The sequence below is a fragment of the Pseudochaenichthys georgianus genome, chromosome 10 (genome assembly GCF_902827115.2).
Source record: "Pseudochaenichthys georgianus chromosome 10, fPseGeo1.2, whole genome shotgun sequence".
Lineage (NCBI taxonomy): Eukaryota > Metazoa > Chordata > Actinopteri > Perciformes > Channichthyidae > Pseudochaenichthys > Pseudochaenichthys georgianus.
In genome coordinates this window covers 20,943,892-20,965,501 of record NC_047512.1, presented here as the reverse complement: position 1 = coordinate 20,965,501, position 21,610 = coordinate 20,943,892, and the positions used below count along the sequence as shown (strand labels likewise).

Below are 21,610 nucleotides of genomic sequence, written 5' to 3'. Positions count from 1 at the left end.
ACCAGTAGGCTATGTGTGTTTTGCATTTGAGTCCAGTCCACACCGCTTCAGATTGTTCTGCTGATTGCTTTCTCTTCTAACCACTGTTGTTGTGAGAAAAAAATGTTGACAGTAAAAACAAAAAAACAATACATATTATTGAGTCTGTCTTTTCACTGTGAGAAACCTGGCTTGGTTGTGTTTTGTAGACCTATGATAGATTATCAGATTCTAACTTGACAGAACATCACTTGTTCCTCAATATGCAGTCCCAGTTGCACACAGCTAGTTTGGGCAGGTCATGCTGACAGAGTCAGGGACTTTCTTTACTTGTTCTAGTCTATTAGTATTTGCAACATGCTTTCCTGCCTGATGTTTTTCTGTGGGTTTACGGGGTTAAAAGTGATGAGCCTTAATTTGTTTCCTGGTTGTGCTGCCCAGTCTTGTTGTTTTTCAGATTGTCGTCAGAGCTGGATCTAATGCATCTGTTGTTATCTTGTTGACAAACATTGACACACGGTATGATTTATCTCTAATCAGTGATGGTATTAAGGAGGGCGTCCAGCCTCTTTGTACAAAAGGGCAGAGGCTGGGTCAATGCATCTTTTACTGTTTATGGTGTGGTCAAGCTTTGGGATCATCTTGAATCATACTTTCTGTACATCTGCAGTGTTTTACACGTCTATAGTACACTTGGTAGACGTTGACTTTAAGGGTTGTGGTCTTTTTTGTTGAACAGGACACTGCTCTTTATGTCCTCTGTTTTCGGACAGAAATGTTTGACTGTGTGCTAATTGTCCTTGGTGCTGAACAGCTGATATGGGCTTTTGGTTTAGTTTTCTCCACAACTTAAAACTAAAAATACTTTGGGCTCTCCCTGCAGTCATTTAAATAAACCAAGCAATTTAGGAAATCCAAATGAAGTTCATGTTATCAAAACATTCACAGAGCCTAATGACTGGGTTAAGATGAAGGAAACAATATATAACTATAACAACATGTGAATTGTTAAATATTTAAAGGTGGAGTCTCATTGTTCCTAATAAATAATTTCCTTTAAAATATAAAAAGCTACTTCCCCATGTAATCCAACTGAAGATCCACGTGCGCTGTATTCCACATGTTTACAACCCTTCAGATGTGCTTATCTTGACTATAGTCATTTCTGCAAATGTAGTTTTACTACTTTGAAAAGCAGGGGGAAAACATCCTTATTTGCAGCATTACTAACAAGTCAATAAAAGTATGTAGATGTATTTTTATTTTATGTATATTTTTGGCTGCACAGGATACTATCAGATGATATAAACAGTAAATAATATAACAAGTCTACATAACATATGGACTGTATCATCACAGTTACAAAACACGCAATTTAAAACAAATCAGACATAAGTTTATATGCAAGGGAAGAAATAAGTAGAATATTCAAAGCCAACATTGTGTGTGGGACACTCGTTGACTTTATGAGTTTCCTGGTTTAAACTTAATGGATAAATGATGTTTCGAATATTTGTTTTACATTATCGTAGTTGTATTCAGAAGAGAACCGCAGGATGTGATACATTTTAAATTAGTTTTTCTAATCAGTGTTGTCGTCAAAATGAACTCACGGTGGCGCTATATGCCTGCTTTAAGATGATTGAATTCCTTTTCCTTCTGTGCTGGACGTTCATTATTCTGCTCTTGTGCCTACATAGAGACAGTCCACTCTGGATTCGCTGTTCCTTGTGTTATGTAGTTGAGCTGTCTTTATTCTCTCTTTTCTTCAATCTGTAAGGAATTTATAGTCGATGATGGATTCCAACGTAATCTCGTTTCAAACGTGCGGTTTCTTCGTAGTGGTTTCTTTCCTGCATGCTGCGTATGGAGACTTGAGCTACTCTTTTCCAGAGGAAATGAAACGAGGATCAGTTATTGGAAATATGGCGAAGGATCTCGGGCTGGAAAGGAGCGCGCTCTCTAACAGAAGAGCCCGCATTGACAGCGATGGGACTGATGAACGTTACTGTGACATAAACCTGAATAACGGAGAGTTGATTGTTGCCGACAGGATTGACCGAGAGGGGCTTTGTGGAGAAAAGGCTTCGTGCATCCTAAAACACGAGCTGGTGCTGGAGAATCCCCTCGAGCTCCATCGGATTAATCTTCACATTCAGGATATTAATGATAACTCGCCACAATTTAAGGAAGAATTTATAAATATTGAAATTCCGTGAGTCGGCAGTCAAGGGAGCTCGTTTTGTGCTCGAGGAGGCTCACGATGCGGATGTAGGACAGAATTCAGTTCAGCAGTACAGCCTCAAAAAGAATGATCATTTCATTTTGTCTGTTGATGGAAACACAATAGAGCTTGTTCTTGAAAAGGAGCTTGATCGTGAAAATCAACAAGAGATCAATTTGCTCCTCACAGCTTTAGATGGAGGCTCTCCTCAGAGATCAGGTACTGTAGTCATACACGTCACTGTGCTGGATGCTAATGATAACGCCCCAGTGTTTAGCCAGGCCGTCTATAAAGCCAGTCTGCCGGAAAACTCTCCTGTAGACACTGTAGTTGTCACAGTGAGCGCTGCGGATGCAGACGAGGGAGTCAACGGAGATGTGACGTATGAATTTGGACACGTGACTGAAGATGTTAAGAGAGTTTTTAGTATTGATAGAAAAGTTGGTGAGATACGAGTAATTGGTCCTGTAGATTATGAAACTACCACATCATTTGAAATACGAGTTAAAGCAAAAGATGGGCTAGGGCTTTCATCTTATACCAAGGTTATCATTTCTATCACTGATGTGAATGATAACGCCCCTGTTATCAGTTTAAAATCCCTGACTAACCCCATACCTGAGAACGTGTCACCTGGTGCAGAGGTGGGCATCATTAACGTGCAGGATAGAGACTCTGAGACTAACGGACAGGTCCGCTGCTCCATTCAGCAAAACGTCCCTTTTAAGTTGGTTCCTTCTATTAAAAACTATTATTCTCTGGTGACCACAGGACAACTGGACCGTGAACTAGTGTCTGATTACAACATTACAATCACTGCCACTGACGAGGGCTCTCCCCCTCTGTCCTCCTCTAAAACTGTTCAGTTATCTGTAGCAGACATCAACGACAACCCACCTGTGTTTGAGGAGCAGTCCTACAGCGCACATGTGACTGAAAACAACAAACCTGGCTCCACTTTATGTTCTGTTACTGCTCGAGACCCCGACTGGAGACAAAACGGTACCGTGATTTATTCTCTGTTACCCGGTGAGGTGAACGGTGCCCCGGTGTCCTCCTATCTGTCTGTTAACGGAGACACGGGGGTGATCCACGCTGTGAGGACGTTTGATTATGAACAGTTCAGGAGTTTTAAAGTGCACGTGATGGCCAGAGACAACGGTTCTCCTCCGCTCAGCAGCAACGTGACCGTCAGTGTGTTCATATCGGATGTGAATGACAACTCTCCTCAGATACTGTACCCCGCCCCGGAGGGCAACTCCTTCATGACCGAGCTGGTCCCCAAAGCTGCACACGGAGGCTCTCTGGTGTCCAAAGTGATCGCGGTGGACGCGGACTCCGGACAGAACGCCTGGCTGTCCTATCATATAGTCAAATCCACTGATCCGGGACTTTTCACTATTGGTCTCCACAGCGGAGAGATCAGGACACAGCGGGACATTTCTGAGTCTGACAGCATGAAACAGAACCTTGTTGTGTCAGTGAAAGATAACGGACAGCCCTCTCTCTCTGCCACCTGCTCCATGTATTTACTTATCTCTGATAACTTGGCTGAGGTGCCAGAACTGAAGGATATTTCTTATGACGAGAATAGCTCCAAACTGACCTCTTATCTGATCATCGCGCTGGTGTCCGTGTCCACCTTCTTCCTCGCCTTCATCATCATCATCATCCTGGGTGTGAGGTTTTGTCGTAGGAGAAAGCCCAGACTGTTGTTTGATGGAGCAGTCACCATCCCCAGCGCTTATCTCCCTCCTAATTACGCAGATGTTGACGGAACAGGAACTTTACGCAGCGCTTACAATTATGACGCCTACCTGACAACAGGTTCCAGAACCAGTGACTTTAAGTTCGTGTCATCTTCCAATGACAACACACTGCCTGCTGACCAGACTCTGAGGAAAAGCCCTTCAGACTTTGCTGAAGTGTTTGGAGACTGTGATTCTTCTCCTGAGGTAGGAATTGTAGTCACCTAATGTTGACATATTTGCACCATGTGAACAAAGCTGTTCAGATACATTTTTGCCGTTCTTTTTCTTTAAACAGCCTTTTAAGACAATGTAAGGTCGATCAAATGAACGACACTGTACAACTAACTAGAGCTTTACTTGATGCACTCAAAGGGCTTAATGATGCATCAATATTTGACAGCAAAGTGTCCCGTAAGCAGGTGTTTCAAATAATTTGGTGATTGAAGTAGAGGCTTTTTTGAAATAAATTCCTTATTATTGAAAACATTTATATCTGTCAAAAGCAGCCCACCCCTTTTATTCATTTCTTTGTTTTTAAACAGCAAAATGCAACCCAGTATCACGGCCAGACGTGTATATGTCACCATGGTCCACGCTGGGACGTCAGGATGATACGGTTTCACCCGTCAGAGGGGTTGGATTTTGTTGTATTGTTTCGTTCGAGGAAATGTATTTAATAGGCTACTATATAAACATTATATCGTTTTGTTGAGAAAACGAAGATTTTTTCAGTCAAGGAAATGTGTGTGTATATATATATATATATATATATATATATACATTTCCTTGACAAGAACTGAACAAATCTTCGTATTCTCCACAAAGATGTGTGTTAGTGAACCACAAGTCGTAATAGAGGCTTGCTTCTCAACATCCGGGTATATCTGCACTGGTGGGCCATGTTAACAATACCGTGTCAATGTGACGCGTTGAGGGGGTGACACCGTGTCACCCTGACGTCTCCCAGCGTGGACCAACGTGACATATATACGTCTGGCCGTTATACTGGGTTGGCTAAAGGACACATTACTTATAAATTGGTTTTCCAGATGCCCGTGTTCTATTTTATCCTCAAAATCAGGGATTTGAGTGATAGTTTTGGTGCTAGATTAAAAACACACAAGTAAAAAAAGTACATTAGCACATCAATATATATATATTGGTGATCGAAATGGCTTCTTTGTCAATTAATCTCATCGTCTAAGGAATTCCATTTATTGCCTTATTTTCAGTGCAGTAATATTGTCATCCCTTTAATTTTGAATCTCATTGTGAATGTAAAGACAACAATATTTGTTACACCAGTGCAACATAAAAGGCAAACTGTTGCTCTGTAATTTTTCTTTGGCCTTCCTGTGAATCTCATATAATTTAATTAGATTTGATAAATGTATTCAAGAGGTCTTTGGAGAAAGCTTGAGGCAGATCTTTACATTTTTTACGACAAAGGCACTCTACTTAATTGTATTTCAGAGGGAGAGAAGAGAGAGACATACTTGCTTTTTTAATCAAAAAGTTTGAGTATTAAGTGGGCAACAATGAATTAATTGATCTGTGTTCCGACATTGTGCAGAGTGTTGTCTTATTTGTATTACTATGAAGAGCTGTGTGTGGATTACTATGAGCATAAATAGTATTGTTTGAAAGCATTTAAAACACAGATAACTAATCATCTTACTTATCTTAACGAAACGTTGAACACACGAAAGTGCCTTATTAAGAGTTTTATTAAATAACTCATATAATGCCTTTGTATTAAAGTAAATGTCCAGGTGACTTGGTGATATGTTAAGACAACATGCAGCAGTTCTCTAAAGCTGTTATATTCTATGTTGGCTCACGGTGGCACTATAGACCAGCTAAGGTTAAGCGTTGAGCCTGCCTTTTATAACACATTTGCTTCGACCACCCCTGTGTTTTCAACACTGACGACACTTATGCTTGTAGGGCACATATTATCAACTTGATATCGACTTGTCTTCATTTGTGTAGTACTGCCTGGGGATGAGGAATAGACGGAGCGTTTTTCAAAGCTACGGCTTTGTGTTTTTCTTTGTTGCGCTGCAATGCGCACACGGAGACCTGAGCTATTCTGTACAGGAGGAGCTCAAGCGCGGATCTGTTATTGGAAATATCGCCAAGGATCTCGGACTGGAGGTGGGAAGACTGGCTGCTCGAAAAGCTCGTGTCGATATGGAAAAAAACGACAGACATTATTGCGGAATTAACCTTCGTAGTGGAGATTTAATCGTTGAGGAAAGGATCGACAGAGAGGAGCATTGTGGAGAAAAGCCTTCGTGCGTTCTTAAATTTGACTTGCTGTTAGAGAGTCCATTAGAGTTACACCGGTTGTCCCTGCAGGTGCAAGATATAAACGACAATTCACCAATTTTCCCGAAGGATATTATAAAACTGGAAATACATGAGTCCGCTGTTAAAGGAGCTAAGTATCGCATAAATGCAGCTCACGATGCAGACATAGGAAAGAACTCAGTTGAAAGCTACATTTTGCAGCAAAACCCTCACTTTGTGTTCAATATTCAGACCACAAATGCAGGAAGAAAATATGGTGAGTTGCTTTTAGATAAAGAGTTGGACCGAGAGGAGCAGCAGGAAATGAAATTATTGCTCACAGCTTTAGATGGAGGCTCTCCTCAGAGATCCGGGACTGTAGTCATACACGTCATTGTACTTGATGCTAATGATAACTCCCCAGTGTTCACTGAGTCTGTGTATACGGCCTCGTTACCGGAAAACTCACCTATGAAAACCCCAGTTATCACTGTAAGTGCATCAGACGCAGACGAAGGGGTGAACGGAGAGGTTACGTATGAATTTAGCCGACTCTCTGATAAATCACAAAAGCTCTTTTTACTAGATGAGAAAACTGGAGAAATATTTGTGACAGGTGAAATTGATTATGAAGAGGGATCAAATTATGAAGTTATGGTTGAGGCCAAAGATGGTTATGGCCTCTCTTCCGAAGCAAAAGTGATAATTGACATCACTGATATGAATGATAACGCCCCTGTAATATACCTAAAATCCCTGACTAACCCCATACCTGAGAACGTGTCACGTGGTTCAGAGGTGGGCATCATTAACGTGCAGGATAGAGACTCTGAGACTAACGGACAGGTCCGCTGCTCCATTCAGCAAAACGTCCCTTTTAAGTTGGTTCCTTCTATTAAAAACTATTATTCTCTGGTGACCACAGGACAACTGGACCGTGAACTAGTGTCTGATTACAACATTACAATCACTGCCACTGACGAGGGCTCTCCCCCTCTGTCCTCCTCTAAAACTGTTCAGTTATCTGTAGCAGACATCAACGACAACCCACCTGTGTTTGAGGAGCAGTCCTACAGCGCACATGTGACTGAAAACAACAAACCTGGCTCCACTTTATGTTCCGTTACTGCTCGAGACCCCGACTGGAGACAAAACGGTACCGTGATTTATTCTCTGTTACCCGGTGAGGTGAACGGTGCCCCGGTGTCCTCCTATCTGTCTGTTAACGGAGACACGGGGGTGATGCACGCTGTGAGGACGTTTGATTATGAACAGTTCAGGAGTTTTAAAGTGCACGTGATGGCCAGAGACAACGGTTCTCCTCCGCTCAGCAGCAACGTGACCGTCAGTGTGTTCATATCGGATGTGAATGACAACTCTCCTCAGATACTGTACCCCGCCCCGGAGGGCAACTCCTTCATGACCGAGCTGGTCCCCAAAGCTGCACACGGAGGCTCTCTGGTGTCCAAAGTGATCGCGGTGGACGCGGACTCCGGACAGAACGCCTGGCTGTCCTATCATATAGTCAAATCCACTGATCCGGGACTTTTCACTATTGGTCTCCACAGCGGAGAGATCAGGACACAGCGGGACATTTCTGAGTCTGACAGCATGAAACAGAACCTTGTTGTGTCAGTGAAAGATAACGGACAGCCCTCTCTCTCTGCCACCTGCTCCATGTATTTACTTATCTCTGATAACTTGGCTGAGGTGCCAGAACTGAAGGACATTTCTTACGATGAGAAGAACTCCAAACTGACCTCTTATCTGATCATCGCGCTGGTGTCCGTGTCCACCTTTTTCCTCACCTTCATCATCATCATCCTGGGTGTGAGGTTTTGTCGCAGGAGAAAGCCCAGACTGTTGTTTGATGGAGCAGTCGCCATCCCCAGCGCTTATCTCCCTCCTAATTACGCAGATGTTGACGGAACAGGAACTTTACGCAGCGCTTACAATTATGACGCCTACCTGACAACAGGTTCCAGAACCAGTGACTTTAAGTTCGTGTCATCTTCCAATGACAACACACTGCCTGCTGACCAGACTCTGAGGAAAAGCCCTTCAGACTTTGCTGAAGTGTTTGGAGACTGTGATTCTTCTCCTGAGGTAGGGACACCACCCATATAATGAAATGTGTGTTCATCCTCCTGAAGTAGCTCTTCCCTGCTTTGTTCGGATTAATTTCTCCTTTGTAGTGTTTAGAGGTATAAATACACGCACAGCAACTTTTGTCAAATGTTTTATGAATAAATAAATAGCCTACATTCAAACACAGTTTCCTTTAAACGTTTTATTCTTAGTGAATTGCACCGGAGACTGCTTTGGATATTGTAACTACGCAAGGAATACAACTTGAAGTGGTTACCTGTTACAAATACTTGGGTATCTGGCTTGATGATTGTCTCACTTTTAAATTTCATGTAAATAATCTGCTTAAAAAGCTGAGGGTTAGGCTAGGTTTCTTTTACAGAAATAAGTCCTGTTTCTCGCTTGAGGCCAGGAAAAGGCTAGTCACTGTGACCTTGTTACCTGTGCTGGACTATGGTGATTTGTTATATATGAATGCACCTGCCAATTACCTGAGCAGCTTAGATGCTGCGTATCACAGTGCTCTGAGATTTTTGACTTGTAAAGCACTTACGCATCACTGTACCCTGTATGCCAAGGCGGTTTTGCCATCACTTACTGTACGGAGGCTCAGTCACTGGTACTTTTTCATTTACAAAGCCATGTTGGATAAACTACCATCTTATATCTGCTCCCTGATCTCTCTGCGAATTGAAAGTACTTATTGCCTGAGATCGCATGCTGTGGTTTTATTAAATGTGCCAAGTGCTAGGACTGTCTTAGGGAAGAAAGCTTTTCGATGTGCAGCTCCACTAACATGGAACAGTCTGCAAAAAGAATGGAAAATTACCAAGCTAGTACCACTACATGTTTTTAAAGCTCGGTTGGATGCTACACAATCAGATGCTGTTGGTACCTGTACATGTGGTTAGATATGTAAATTGTAATCCCTGTACATTTTGCTGTATGATGTCCTTTTGTTGTTCTGTTGTTTATGTTTTTATGTCTTCTTGTGGAACCTACTGCTGCAGGTCTCCCTTGAAAAAGAGATCATTGATCTCAATGGGATTTTACCTGGATAAATAAAGGTTTTGAATTGAATTGAATTAAATATCTGGATAAACTCAAGGATTTGTTTTTATACTTCATCAGTTGTGTTGCATTATTGTCATGTTGTGTGTGTGTATCCCTTGTTTCAGTCCATGTGCCTTCTGTGTTAAGCAGCTATTGCAAAGGTTGTTGTTTTATTAAATGCTGTTTCCTCAACAAGCTTGTTGTTCAGATTTTGAAATCTTTTATTTCAACCGGTTCCTTTTTTTTTTCATACATTAAATAACTAACCTTAGGTTTATTATATCAGAGTTTTGCTTGTTGTTAATTTACGTCACTTGATCATTTTTGTTTTCAATCAAGTTACGTAAATCAATAGATTCTTGAAACATATAAATTAGTTATACAAGAGCTAATTTTTCATGGACATTTTTTGTTTTTATTCAAAGTCATCGGAGTTTTCATATTACCAAAAGTATTTTTCTAAATCTTTCAGATCTTCTGTAATGTTGTCATTTACTGTGGCTGATAGTTATTGGAGATGTCTTGTTATCTTTTGGTCAGTACATTAAGTTGATTGCTGATGTTGAGCTGGGACATTGGGCTATTCTTTTTGAGTTATTGGATTGGAAGTCATTTACACATTGCTTTGGTAAAATGTGTCTGCCACATAAATACATTTACACGTTGATCTTACTCTTGAGGCCAGAGTATAAATCTTATAATATTATCCAGCAGATGTTTTTTTATACCTTAACAGCGCAACGACTGGCAACTTACTGACTTGCTGATGCTACTAATTCTCGTTATTTAGGATGAGAGCTTAACCAGTAATTTGTGTGTTATTGCATTGTAATCCAGTCAGCGCTTCAGTTTATTCTGCTGATTGCTTTCTCTTCTTACTGTGGTTGTGAGGAATAAATGTTGACAGTAAAAATAATACATATTATTAAACCTGTGTTTTCACTGTATGGCTTGGTTGTGTTTTGTAGACCTATTATGATAGATCTTCAGATTCTAACTTGACAGAACATCACTTGTTCCTCAATATGCAGTCCCAGTTTCACACAAGTAGTTTGGGCAGGTCATGCTGACAGAGTCAGGGACTTTCTTTACTTGTTCTAGTCTATTAGTATTTGTAACAGGTTTTCTAACTGATTGTTTTTTGTGGGTATACCGGGTTAAAAGTGATGAGCCTTAATTTATTATCCTTATGCTGCCCAGTCTTGTGGTTTTTCAGATTAAGGTGAGAGGTGGATCAATGCATATTTTACTGTTTATGGTGTGGTTAAGCTTTGGGATCTTCTTGAACCATCTATTATGTTAATATGCAGAGCACGTCTATATTATGGTACAGGTTAACTTTAAGGGTTTTGGTATGTTTTGTTGAACAGGACACTGCTCTTAATGTCCTCTGTTTTCAGACAGAAATGTGTGACTGTCTGCTAATTTATCTGTCCTTGGTGCTGAACAGCTGAGAGAGGCTTTTTGTTTAGTTTCTCCACAGCGTCACACAAAGAATACTTTGAGATCTCCTTCATCGGTAATTCAAATAAACCAAGCAATTTAGTAAATCCAAATGAAGTTAATGTTACAAACAAATGCAGATCCTCATAATGACTGGTTTATGATGGATTCAAAAATATATAAGTGCTTATACAAAATGTAAATGGTTAAATCTTTAAAGGGTTGTGTCTCATTGTAACTAATACATAATTTCGTTTAAAATATAAAAAAACGACTTCCCCTTTTAATCCAACTGAAGATGCACGTGCGCTGTATTCCACCTTTTTAAACCCTTCAGATGAGTTTATCTTGATTATAGTAACTTCCGCAAATGTAGTTTTACTAGTTTTAAAAGCAGTGGAAAACATCCTTATTCGCAGCATTACTAACAAGTCAAAGCAAAGATGTATTTATTTATTTATATGTTGGCTGCACAGGATGCTATCAGATGATATAAACAGTGAATCATATACAAATCCTAAACAAAAGTATATAAAGACTGGATCATCACAATAACAAAACATACGATTAAAAACAAATCAGATGTGTATATGTAAGAGATAAGTAGAATATTCAAAACCAAGATTATGTACTGGGACACTTGTTGAATTTATGAGTTTCCTGGTTTAAACTTAATGGATAAATGACGTTTCGAATATTTATTTTACATTATCATAGTTGTATTCAGAAGAGAACCGCAGGATGTGGTACATTGTAAACCTTTTTTTTGAATCAGTGTTGTCGTCGAAATTAACTCACGGTGGCGCTATATGCCTGCTTTAAGATGATTGAATTCCTTTTCCTTCTGTGTGGACGTTCATTCTTCTGCTCTTGTGCCTACATAGAGACAGTCACCCTGGATTCGCTGTTCCTTGTGTTATGTAGTTGAGCTGTCTTTATTCTCTCTTTTCTTCAATCTGTAAGGAATTTATAGTCGATGATGGATTCCAACGTAATCTCGTTTCAAACGTGCGGTTTCTTCGTAGTGGTTTCTTTCCTGCATGCTGCGTATGGAGACTTGAGCTACTCTTTTCCAGAGGAAATGAAACGAGGATCAGTTATTGGAAATATGGCGAAGGATCTCGGGCTGGAAAGGAGCGCGCTCTCTAACAGAAGAGCCCGCATTGACAGCGATGGGACTGATGAACGTTACTGTGACATAAACCTGAATAACGGGGAGTTGATTGTTGCCGACAGGATTGACCGAGAGGGGCTTTGTGGAGAAAAGGCTTCGTGCATCCTAAAACACGAGCTGGTGCTGGAGAATCCTCTCGAGCTCCATCGGATTAATCTTCACATTCAAGATATTAATGATAACTCGCCACAATTTAACGAAGAATTGATAAATATTGAAATCCGTGAGTCGGCAGACAAGGGAGCTCGTTTTGTGCTAGAGGAGGCTCACGATGCGGATGTAGGGCAGAATTCAGTTCAGCAGTACAGCCTCAAAAAGAATGATAATTTCATTTTGGCTGTTGATGGAAACTCAATAGAGCTTGTTCTTGAAAAGGAGCTTGATCGTGAAAAACAACAAGAGATCAATTTGCTCCTCACAGCTTTAGATGGAGGCTCTCCTCAGAGATCAGGTACTGTAGTCATACACGTCACTGTGCTGGATGCTAATGATAACGCCCCAGTGTTTAGCCAGGCCGTCTATAAAGCCAGTCTGCCGGAAAACTCTCCTGTAGACACTGTAGTTGTCACAGTGAGCGCTACTGATGCAGACGAGGGAGTCAACGGAGATGTGACGTATGACTTTGGACACGTGACTGAACATGTCAAGAAGTTATTTAGTATTGATAGAAAAGTCGGTGAGATACGAGTTATTGGTAATGTTGATTATGAAACTACAAAATCATTTGAAATACGAGTTAAAGCAAAAGATGGGTTAGGGCTGTCATCGTATGCTAAGGTAATCGTTTCTATCACTGATGTGAATGATAACGCCCCTGTTATCAGTTTAAAATCCCTGACTAACCCCATACCTGAAAACGTGTCACGTGGTTCAGAGGTGGGCATCATTAACGTGCAGGATAGAGACTCTGAGACTAACGGACAGGTCCGCTGCTCCATTCAGCAAAACGTCCCTTTTAAGTTGGTTCCTTCTATTAAAAACTATTATTCTCTGGTGACCACAGGACAACTGGACCGTGAACTAGTGTCTGATTACAACATTACAATCACTGCCACTGACGAGGGCTCTCCCCCTCTGTCCTCCTCTAAAACTGTTCAGTTATCTGTAGCAGACATCAACGACAACCCACCTGTGTTTGAGGAGCAGTCCTACAGCGCACATGTGACTGAAAACAACAAACCTGGCTCCACTTTATGTTCCGTTACTGCTCGAGACCCCGACTGGAGACAAAACGGTACCGTGATTTATTCTCTGTTACCCGGTGAGGTGAACGGTGCCCCGGTGTCCTCCTATCTGTCTGTTAACGGAGACACGGGGGTGATCCACGCTGTGAGGACGTTTGATTATGAACAGTTCAGGAGTTTTAAAGTGCACGTGATGGCCAGAGACAACGGTTCTCCTCCGCTCAGCAGCAACGTGACCGTCAGTGTGTTCATATCGGATGTGAATGACAACTCTCCTCAGATACTGTACCCCGCCCCGGAGGGCAACTCCTTCATGACCGAGCTGGTCCCCAAAGCTGCACACGGAGGCTCTCTGGTGTCCAAAGTGATCGCGGTGGACGCGGACTCCGGACAGAACGCCTGGCTGTCCTATCATATAGTCAAATCCACTGATCCGGGACTTTTCACTATTGGTCTCCACAGCGGAGAGATCAGGACACAGCGGGACATTTCTGAGTCTGACAGCATGAAACAGAACCTTGTTGTGTCAGTGAAAGATAACGGACAGCCCTCTCTCTCTGCCACCTGCTCCATGTATTTACTTATCTCTGATAACTTGGCTGAGGTGCCAGAACTGAAGGACATTTCTTATGATGAGAAGAACTCCAAACTGACCTCTTATCTGATCATCGCGCTGGTGTCCTGTGTCCACCTTTTTCCTCACCTTCATCATCATCATCCTGGGTGTGAGGTTTTGTCGCAGGAGAAAGCCCAGACTGTTGTTTGATGGAGCAGTCGCCATCCCCAGCGCTTATCTCCCTCCTAATTACGCAGATGTTGACGGAACAGGAACTTTACGCAGCGCTTACAATTATGACGCCTACCTGACAACAGGTTCCAGAACCAGTGACTTTAATTTCGTGTCATCTTCCAATGACAACACACTGCCTGCTGACCAGACTCTGAGGAAAAGCCCTTCAGACTTTGCTGAAGTGTTTGGAGACTGTGATTCTTCTCCTGAGGTAGGAATTGTTGTCACCTAATGTTGACATATTTGCACCATGTGAACAAAGCTGTTCAGATATGTTTGTCATTCTCTGTCTTTACATGACTATTTTAGACAATATAAGGTCGAGCAAAAATCATGGAACTTTACAAGTAACTAAGATCGATACTTAACGCATCAATGGGCTTTATAATGTGTAACTGCGGCCGTGCACACGGCCTCAAGTTTAGCTGTTCTACTGATCAAATTGGCCCTTTAACTCAAATGTATCAAACAGCAAAAACTCCACAGATTCAATTAAAGAAACATGATACAGTTGGCAGTCAACAAAAAGGTTCAAGACAAGGATTATAATATGTATTTATCAATATCAGACACATTTACAAACAATACTTTAAGCAATAAAAACGACAATTTATTATGAATTCATCTACACCAAGAATGCTATTTAAAAAATGGTATCCAGCCTAAAACTGACTAAATGAGCGCAGAATATTACTCACCACCACTCACACGTCGTGTGAGTGGTGGTGAGTGGTGGTGGTAAGTACCCTGTACAGACACAGCAACTGAAAAGAAAGTGATAAATGAAGAAAGGTGCACAATTAACTAAACACACTTAGGGGGCAGTGAAGTGCACGTGAGGGCCTAACACCGCTGAATCCCAACTCCCAAGGCTGCCGCTCACGTCAGGGGTGCTGGATCCCTCAACAAAAGACACAAAACACAACAGTATATCAATTCATTGGATAAGATTCATTGAGATAATAATAACACTAATACTCTTGGGAGATTAGGAATTGGAGCAACAATGTACACAAAAGCATCAAAACAAACTACTATAACCAGGGATGCAGATAACAGGTACGCGAGCCGCGCAGGACATAACCGACGGACCTGTGAAGCTTTACAGGAGGCAAAGGCTTAGATCGCTGGACAACAGAGTTGGTCGCCGTGTGCACAGACGGGGTTAATGTCGGTATGAACAACATAATTGTGCCAAAACTTCGCCAACTGGCTGCAGTGGGAGACTCCCCTGTGCACATGCTGCGCCACACACACACACACACACACACACACACACACACACACACACACACACACACACACACACACACACACACACACACAAAAGCTTATAGACAGTACTCCTTGGTAGCAACTGTGTGTCATGTCTTAAAAAAATGAAATCTTTGCTAATTCAGAAGCACAATCTGCCTGTAATGATTTGGAGTAAACACTATTCACGTTACTATAGCAGTAACAAAATATAGTCTCATATACTTGATGAACACTGAGAGGAAAGAAGCACACATTGATTATTTGAATCAGATTCTACTTCACATATTTCTACATTTCATGCAAATACACAATCCTAATGATCTTGAAAGAAAGGTAGCAAAACAGGTACAACAGGTGAAGTGTCTTAGAAACTTTTGGTATAAAATATTTTAGCTACCACTACTCCTTAGAAATCTTCAGTAACATCTAACTCAGAGGCCGTTTCTCAATGTCGAGTAAAGCTGCTCCAGAGCCACTATTTTAAGCAGGGTCACACACACACACACACACACACACACACACACACACACACACACTTGATCACAACGTTCACGCTCTGTGGTCAAGCTGCTGCAGTTTTATTTAAAAACAGTTACCAACGTGTTCAGGGTTTTAATGTTAGAGTTTGGAATCAGACAGAGGTGGAAGAAGTACTCTGATATTGTTACTCTGTTACAGTAAAAGTCCTGCATTCAAAATGTTACTCAAGTAAAATTAGAAAAGTATTATCATCAAAATATAGTTAAAGTAGCGACAGTAAAAGTAGTCATTGTGCAGATTGGTCCATTTCAGAATCTGATATGTTTTATAATTATTGATCATTAAAGTGTTCTCAAAGCTGTTAAAGGTGCAGCTGTAATGACTTTGTAGACTGCAGGGCAGCTTGTGAATTTACTCCAGGTGGAACTAAAGTCTGATTTAAGAGTTGATTATATTTCACATCATTGATCCAGATCTGTAAAATAACTAAAAAGGTATTAAATACATGTAGTGGAGTAAAAGTACACCATTTAGATAAGTACAAAGTAGCATCAAAGTCAAGTAAAGTACAAATATCTCAAAATTGTACTTGAATAAGTGTACTTAGTAACTTCCCACATCTGAAATCAGATATGATTTCAAGTCATGTGATAATATCTTAGTATTTGATCCTTCAACTTTGCTTCAGGAATTGCAAGGACTTCACAGTGTTGGCAACAACTTTTGTAGAAAGCAATTCGGAGGCTTAAGAGACAGGGAGGTGCATCTTCATCATCTAGCATGCAAGAAGTAAATAGACAGTGAAGGAGACACTGAGGAGGACCACGCTTTGTGTGGGGTGAGTACCAAACGCTGTCTCCTGGTCTGAGTAACTCACTAAAAAAAAAGTTATGTGCACCTCTGACTATAACAAACCAAAATAAGGGAAACAAAACAGTAAAACAAAACAGCAGTGGCGGACAATCTATAGAAGAACAAAGCACATGTTACAGAAATGCTGCCATAAACATAGTCTTGGTAAAAACCATGATCGCTCAGACCTTATGTCCCTCGGACGGCGCAGCCCCTCACACACACAATACTGCTGGTCTTGTCACCGTCATGGGCAAAGCTACTGTCTGCTGGAGTAATGTGTAAAAGTCAAACACCCAGAGCCTAACATGCCACTAACTCGATAATTGTGGAGACTTACCGGAAACGTCTCGGTCGAACGGGAAATAACTATCAGGTATCAGCCGTTTAAATATTGTTTACCAAGTGAAGGGAATGCGGAAGTGGGCGGTACCTCTGTAGCGCAATACTACTGTGGTAACCGTGACTGAGGTTACCATATATAAAGCTAGTCACTGACAACGCCACCTCCTGCTAAGGGGCAGGAGGAACCCGTGGACCCTAAATGTAAGTGTAAGTCGTGGACCGATTTGAAAGCGTCCCTTAATAGGTTCAATTACGACAGAGGCATGAATTCCAAAAATATACGCAGCTTTATTTAACAAGTGTTGGAAACTGTTTAAAATGTCAATTCATGCAAAGTGTTAAAATGGCAAATATAATTCAACACGTATAAGTTACCCTCCTCAGTTGGGCAGGCCCGGTCCGCTGGGTTGCAGTGCCTGCTAATCGTGAGGGACAAAAAGAAGAAAAGCCACACACCAAAACAACGAAAGCATGCAATATTCAAACCACAATCTCTATAAAATAATAACAGTGAGATATTTGGCAAACAGAAAAGAAAGTGTCACACCGTGCAGTCCCACACTGAAGGCAGGCAGCGTTCCACCCGGGCCCAGGCCTACGCCGCAGAGGAAGAGGAGCGCAACCTAAGACACAAACAATAAAATGATTATATTGCCATAAACTGCACATGAAGAAAATGAACAAGAATATATAAGAAAAACACTATAGGACAGCCTGGTGCTTTTGAAAAGGAAACATAACATGTTAGTTGCCAGCCTCATTCACCAACTCAATATAAAATTAAAGAGTTAAAAACAAGGCATACTGTCACAGAGTTATTTTCCAACTCAGCTCGATGCTGCCGGGGAAATGGTCACTTAATATCCCGGTGTTATGCCGTGGATTGAAGCCTTGCCGTGGGGACGCGCAAAGGTGACGTCATCGCCTGTATTGAGCGTTCGCCGTTTTCAATGCTTTTTTCACCCTTTTGAGTGATACATCAGATTAAACAGCAAACGGCTGAATAAATAATGTGCATACAATTGCGAGGAGGCTCGTTTTAAGGACAGGTTTTTCAGATCCGTCACAATCTTCGTATTGGAATAAACTTACGTTTTTCTGTGTATAGTCCCACTCTGTTATATTCCTCCTTCCTACAGAACAGACAGTGACAGGATAATATGTGATTTGTCAGTATAGTCCTATTTTTTAAAACCTTCTGTTGTTTAAGTGTCTGATAACCACGAATAGTAAGCAATGATATAACAGTAATGATCACATGATCATGTCAGACACTGTTATTTCCAATCAAGCCTAAAAGATAATGTTCAAACTGGCTTCACTCGCTTTAATTGCTCCTTTGAATATCACTTTTATATATTCCTACTCAACACATGTTTGTATTGTAATGACACTCATATTTAATTTCTTATTCAATTGTATTTTAAGGTGACATTGAATGCTTTGAAAGGTGCCCTAAAATAAAGTGTATTATTGATCTTATATCTGTGCCTCTATTACATTACATTTTCTATCACACTATTAATGTTCCTTATTTTAGACTAGGTTAATCCTGGTGTCAATAGGGAAGATCTGCACTGTTCTACATAACATGTTCAGAGCAGGGATTTGGAACCCCCCCTATATCTTTCTCCAGGGTAGTCACAGACTCACCAAAATCACACTGGTGCTTGCTGTTCCCCTCTAGTTTATGCTCACAAAAGCATTTCACTCTGGGCCCAGCAGGTACAAAACTAAAGAGGGGCTTCCAAATCCAGCAGATCAGGTGTTGGTGCTGCCGGATTTTGAAGCCCCTCTTTAGTTTTTCACCTGCTGGGCCCAGAGTGAAATGCTTTTGTGAGCACAAACTAGAGGGGAACATGCAACACCGGAGTGATTTTGGTGAAGTTGTGACTGTCCTGGACAAAGTTGTGGGGGGTGGGGGGGGTGCCATATCTGGCAGGAGAAATACCTGCTCTGCTGAACATGTTATAGAGAACAGTGCAGATCTAAAATAAGGAACATTAATAGTGTGACCACAGATATAAGATCAATAATACACTTTATTGTAGGGCACCTTTCAAAGCATTCAATGTCACCTTAAAATACAATAACAAATAAAATATGAGAGGCATTACAATACAAACATGTGTTGAGTAGGAAACCACAGAGGAACATTACATTCAAAGGAGCAATTAAAGCGAGTGAAGCCAGTTTGAACACATTATCTTTTAGGCTTGCTTGAAAATAACACAGTATCTGACATATGTTATATCATTACTGTCATATAATTAACACAATTAAAAACGCCGGTTTAAAACGCCATCTAAAAGCAAATTGCTCCTATCAGACCCGGTCTCGTGCATGTCGGGAGAGTTTCCCTCCGTCAACGGTAAAATCTCGTCTTGCACTCGCCCTAATAAAACCCAAACTAAATGAGCCACCTTAAAATTGTTATTCCTACCTTTGTGAGAGGGAGAAGACCAGTGACCGTGCAGCCAAGAGAGGCTTTCTTAAACTGACTGCAAACTTTTGATGAATTCCTGTTTACTCGGTCACGTGACCGAATCAGGTGACAATGACGTCAGATTCCCACACTACGGTGGCCGAAAAGTGGTTTCCCGCTATGGTCGGCTACAAATGCATCACGATTCGACGGCATAGTTTATTTCTTAGTAAGCAGGCGTTTGAAATTCTTTGGTGATTCAAGTAGTAATATATGTTATTATTGAAGCCGGTTTTTCCGTTCAAAACGGCTTCTGTGCTCCTACATTTGTTTTTTAAAGCTTACATTAAACTTGTCTCTCTCCTTGGTGCTGAAAATTCAAGTCTACCCATTTTCTTCGTTTTCTTTGCCATGCCTGCTCACACACACACACACACACACACACACACACACACACACACACACACACACACACACACACACACACACACACACACACACACACACACACACACACACACACACACACACACACACACACACACACACACACACACACACACACACACACACACACACACACACACACACGATTCTGCATTATTCAGGCATGGCTGCACAGCAGGATGATTAATATTAATGTATAAATCTCGGGTGGAATCACAAAGCGTGCAAAAATAGGAACAATGCAGCTGCCTGTGTTGAAAAGACTGCTGCATAAAATGTCAGTCTTGTGAATATCACTTTCAAAGCAATATTTGAGAAGATCAGTGTTGTTTTTTTGGTATTTTTCGTTGCTCTTAGTTGTGTGCATTTTTACCTGTGAAATATACTTGACAGCTTCAGCTCATATGTGTCCTTGGTGCTGCAATGTTCTCTAGTGTAATTGTGTAAGTATTGTCAATCCCTCGAGTTGGGACTTTATGTTACCTGCCTGAAAGGAGGTCAAGTGTTTCACAGTTGCCCAAGAAAAATATGAACTGATGCCTTGTTTATTTTGAGTTCATTCTTTTTTCTTAAATTAAAATTATAAGTTGACTTTTTTTCCATAAAACAAATCATCCAGTTTTATTATTCAATACAACATTTGTTTGTGGTACATATAGTTATAGTAACATTTAATAGATTTGAGTTCATTTAACCCACATATAGCTCCTTTTTAAATATAACACATTTCATTCAGTATACATCAACTATTAATATTCTCAGCAATTTAAGTGGTATCTCATTACAATTTGAGAAAACGATGCAACGGTGTTAAATAGACTTTAAAACCCTCTGAGACATATACATTTCCGTTGTGTTTTGCCTTATAGATTGTCATTTCTTTACAGTATAATCACGTTTTACCCATCCTAGAAATCTGCACAACCTCAACTTATGATATATGTCTGTCATTATTAGAGACTTGTATACACTATAATAGGGAATATTTGCCCATAAATTAAAAAAAACGTTATAAAATGGAGCTTGAATTTGTTACTTATTTTATTAAAAGGAACTGCTAACCACAACATTGAAAGAAACATTCAACACAGAGATTTGCACACATGTATTATGATTATATCAAAACTGTTTAGAAGGTTAACTTCTTCTGTTCATTAGTTATGTCCATTCTTTAGGGCATTGTCCATGTTTTTTTGCCAGGAATTGTCATTTTTTGTCCTGCCAATTTTGAAGACTACACATGATATACATCATGGCGGTTCCTGTCGACAATCACACTCAGATTCGTCTGAATTTTCATGGACATCGTCACCTTGAAAAATCAGCTCCAAAGCCTCAGCTGTAGTAAACTTCCTTGCCAACCTCAGTTTACTTTTAAGACACTAAAATAACGTGTTCCAACTTTTATTTGGTTTTCGCGCGTGGGATTTTACCGGCTCTCGTCTCAGTATAATAAGAACGGTCTCAGTACACACAACAATGGAACTGACAGGCAACCCTCTGAATCAGACTCCGATTGGCTGTGACTGCATCCACTCAGAGTGTCCGATTCAGAAACGTGACTCTTACACTCTTTACGTCACAAATAAAGATGGTGGATGATAATATATAAAACATCTTTTAAAACGTTACGCACATTCGTTTCACCGAAACAAGTAAACGCCTCTCAGTGAAAAACGTGATAGAGTTGTTCAGTGCCGTTTCTGTAGTTTAAGAGGAAAACACCGCTGAAGTTATGACGCTTACCAATCAACACATATCATATCAATGACAAATAATCATTGTTACATTTACAAAGACGCGATTTTTTCAAATGTATATTTTCA

General features: G+C 40.8%; 1 protein-coding gene across 1 annotated transcript in view; it reads left to right on the top strand.

Annotated features, from left to right (window-relative positions):
* LOC117453601 (cadherin-related tumor suppressor-like) overlaps positions 1 to 21,610 on the top strand; it is a 221,288-nt gene that overhangs the window by 19,952 nt on the left and 179,726 nt on the right. The window contains 5 exon segments of the mRNA XM_071204485.1: positions 1,770 to 2,192; positions 2,194 to 4,158; positions 5,947 to 8,352; positions 11,804 to 13,870; positions 13,872 to 14,189. Coding sequence (XP_071060586.1) covers positions 1,770 to 2,192; positions 2,194 to 4,158; positions 5,947 to 8,352; positions 11,804 to 13,870; positions 13,872 to 14,189 — 7,179 coding nt within the window.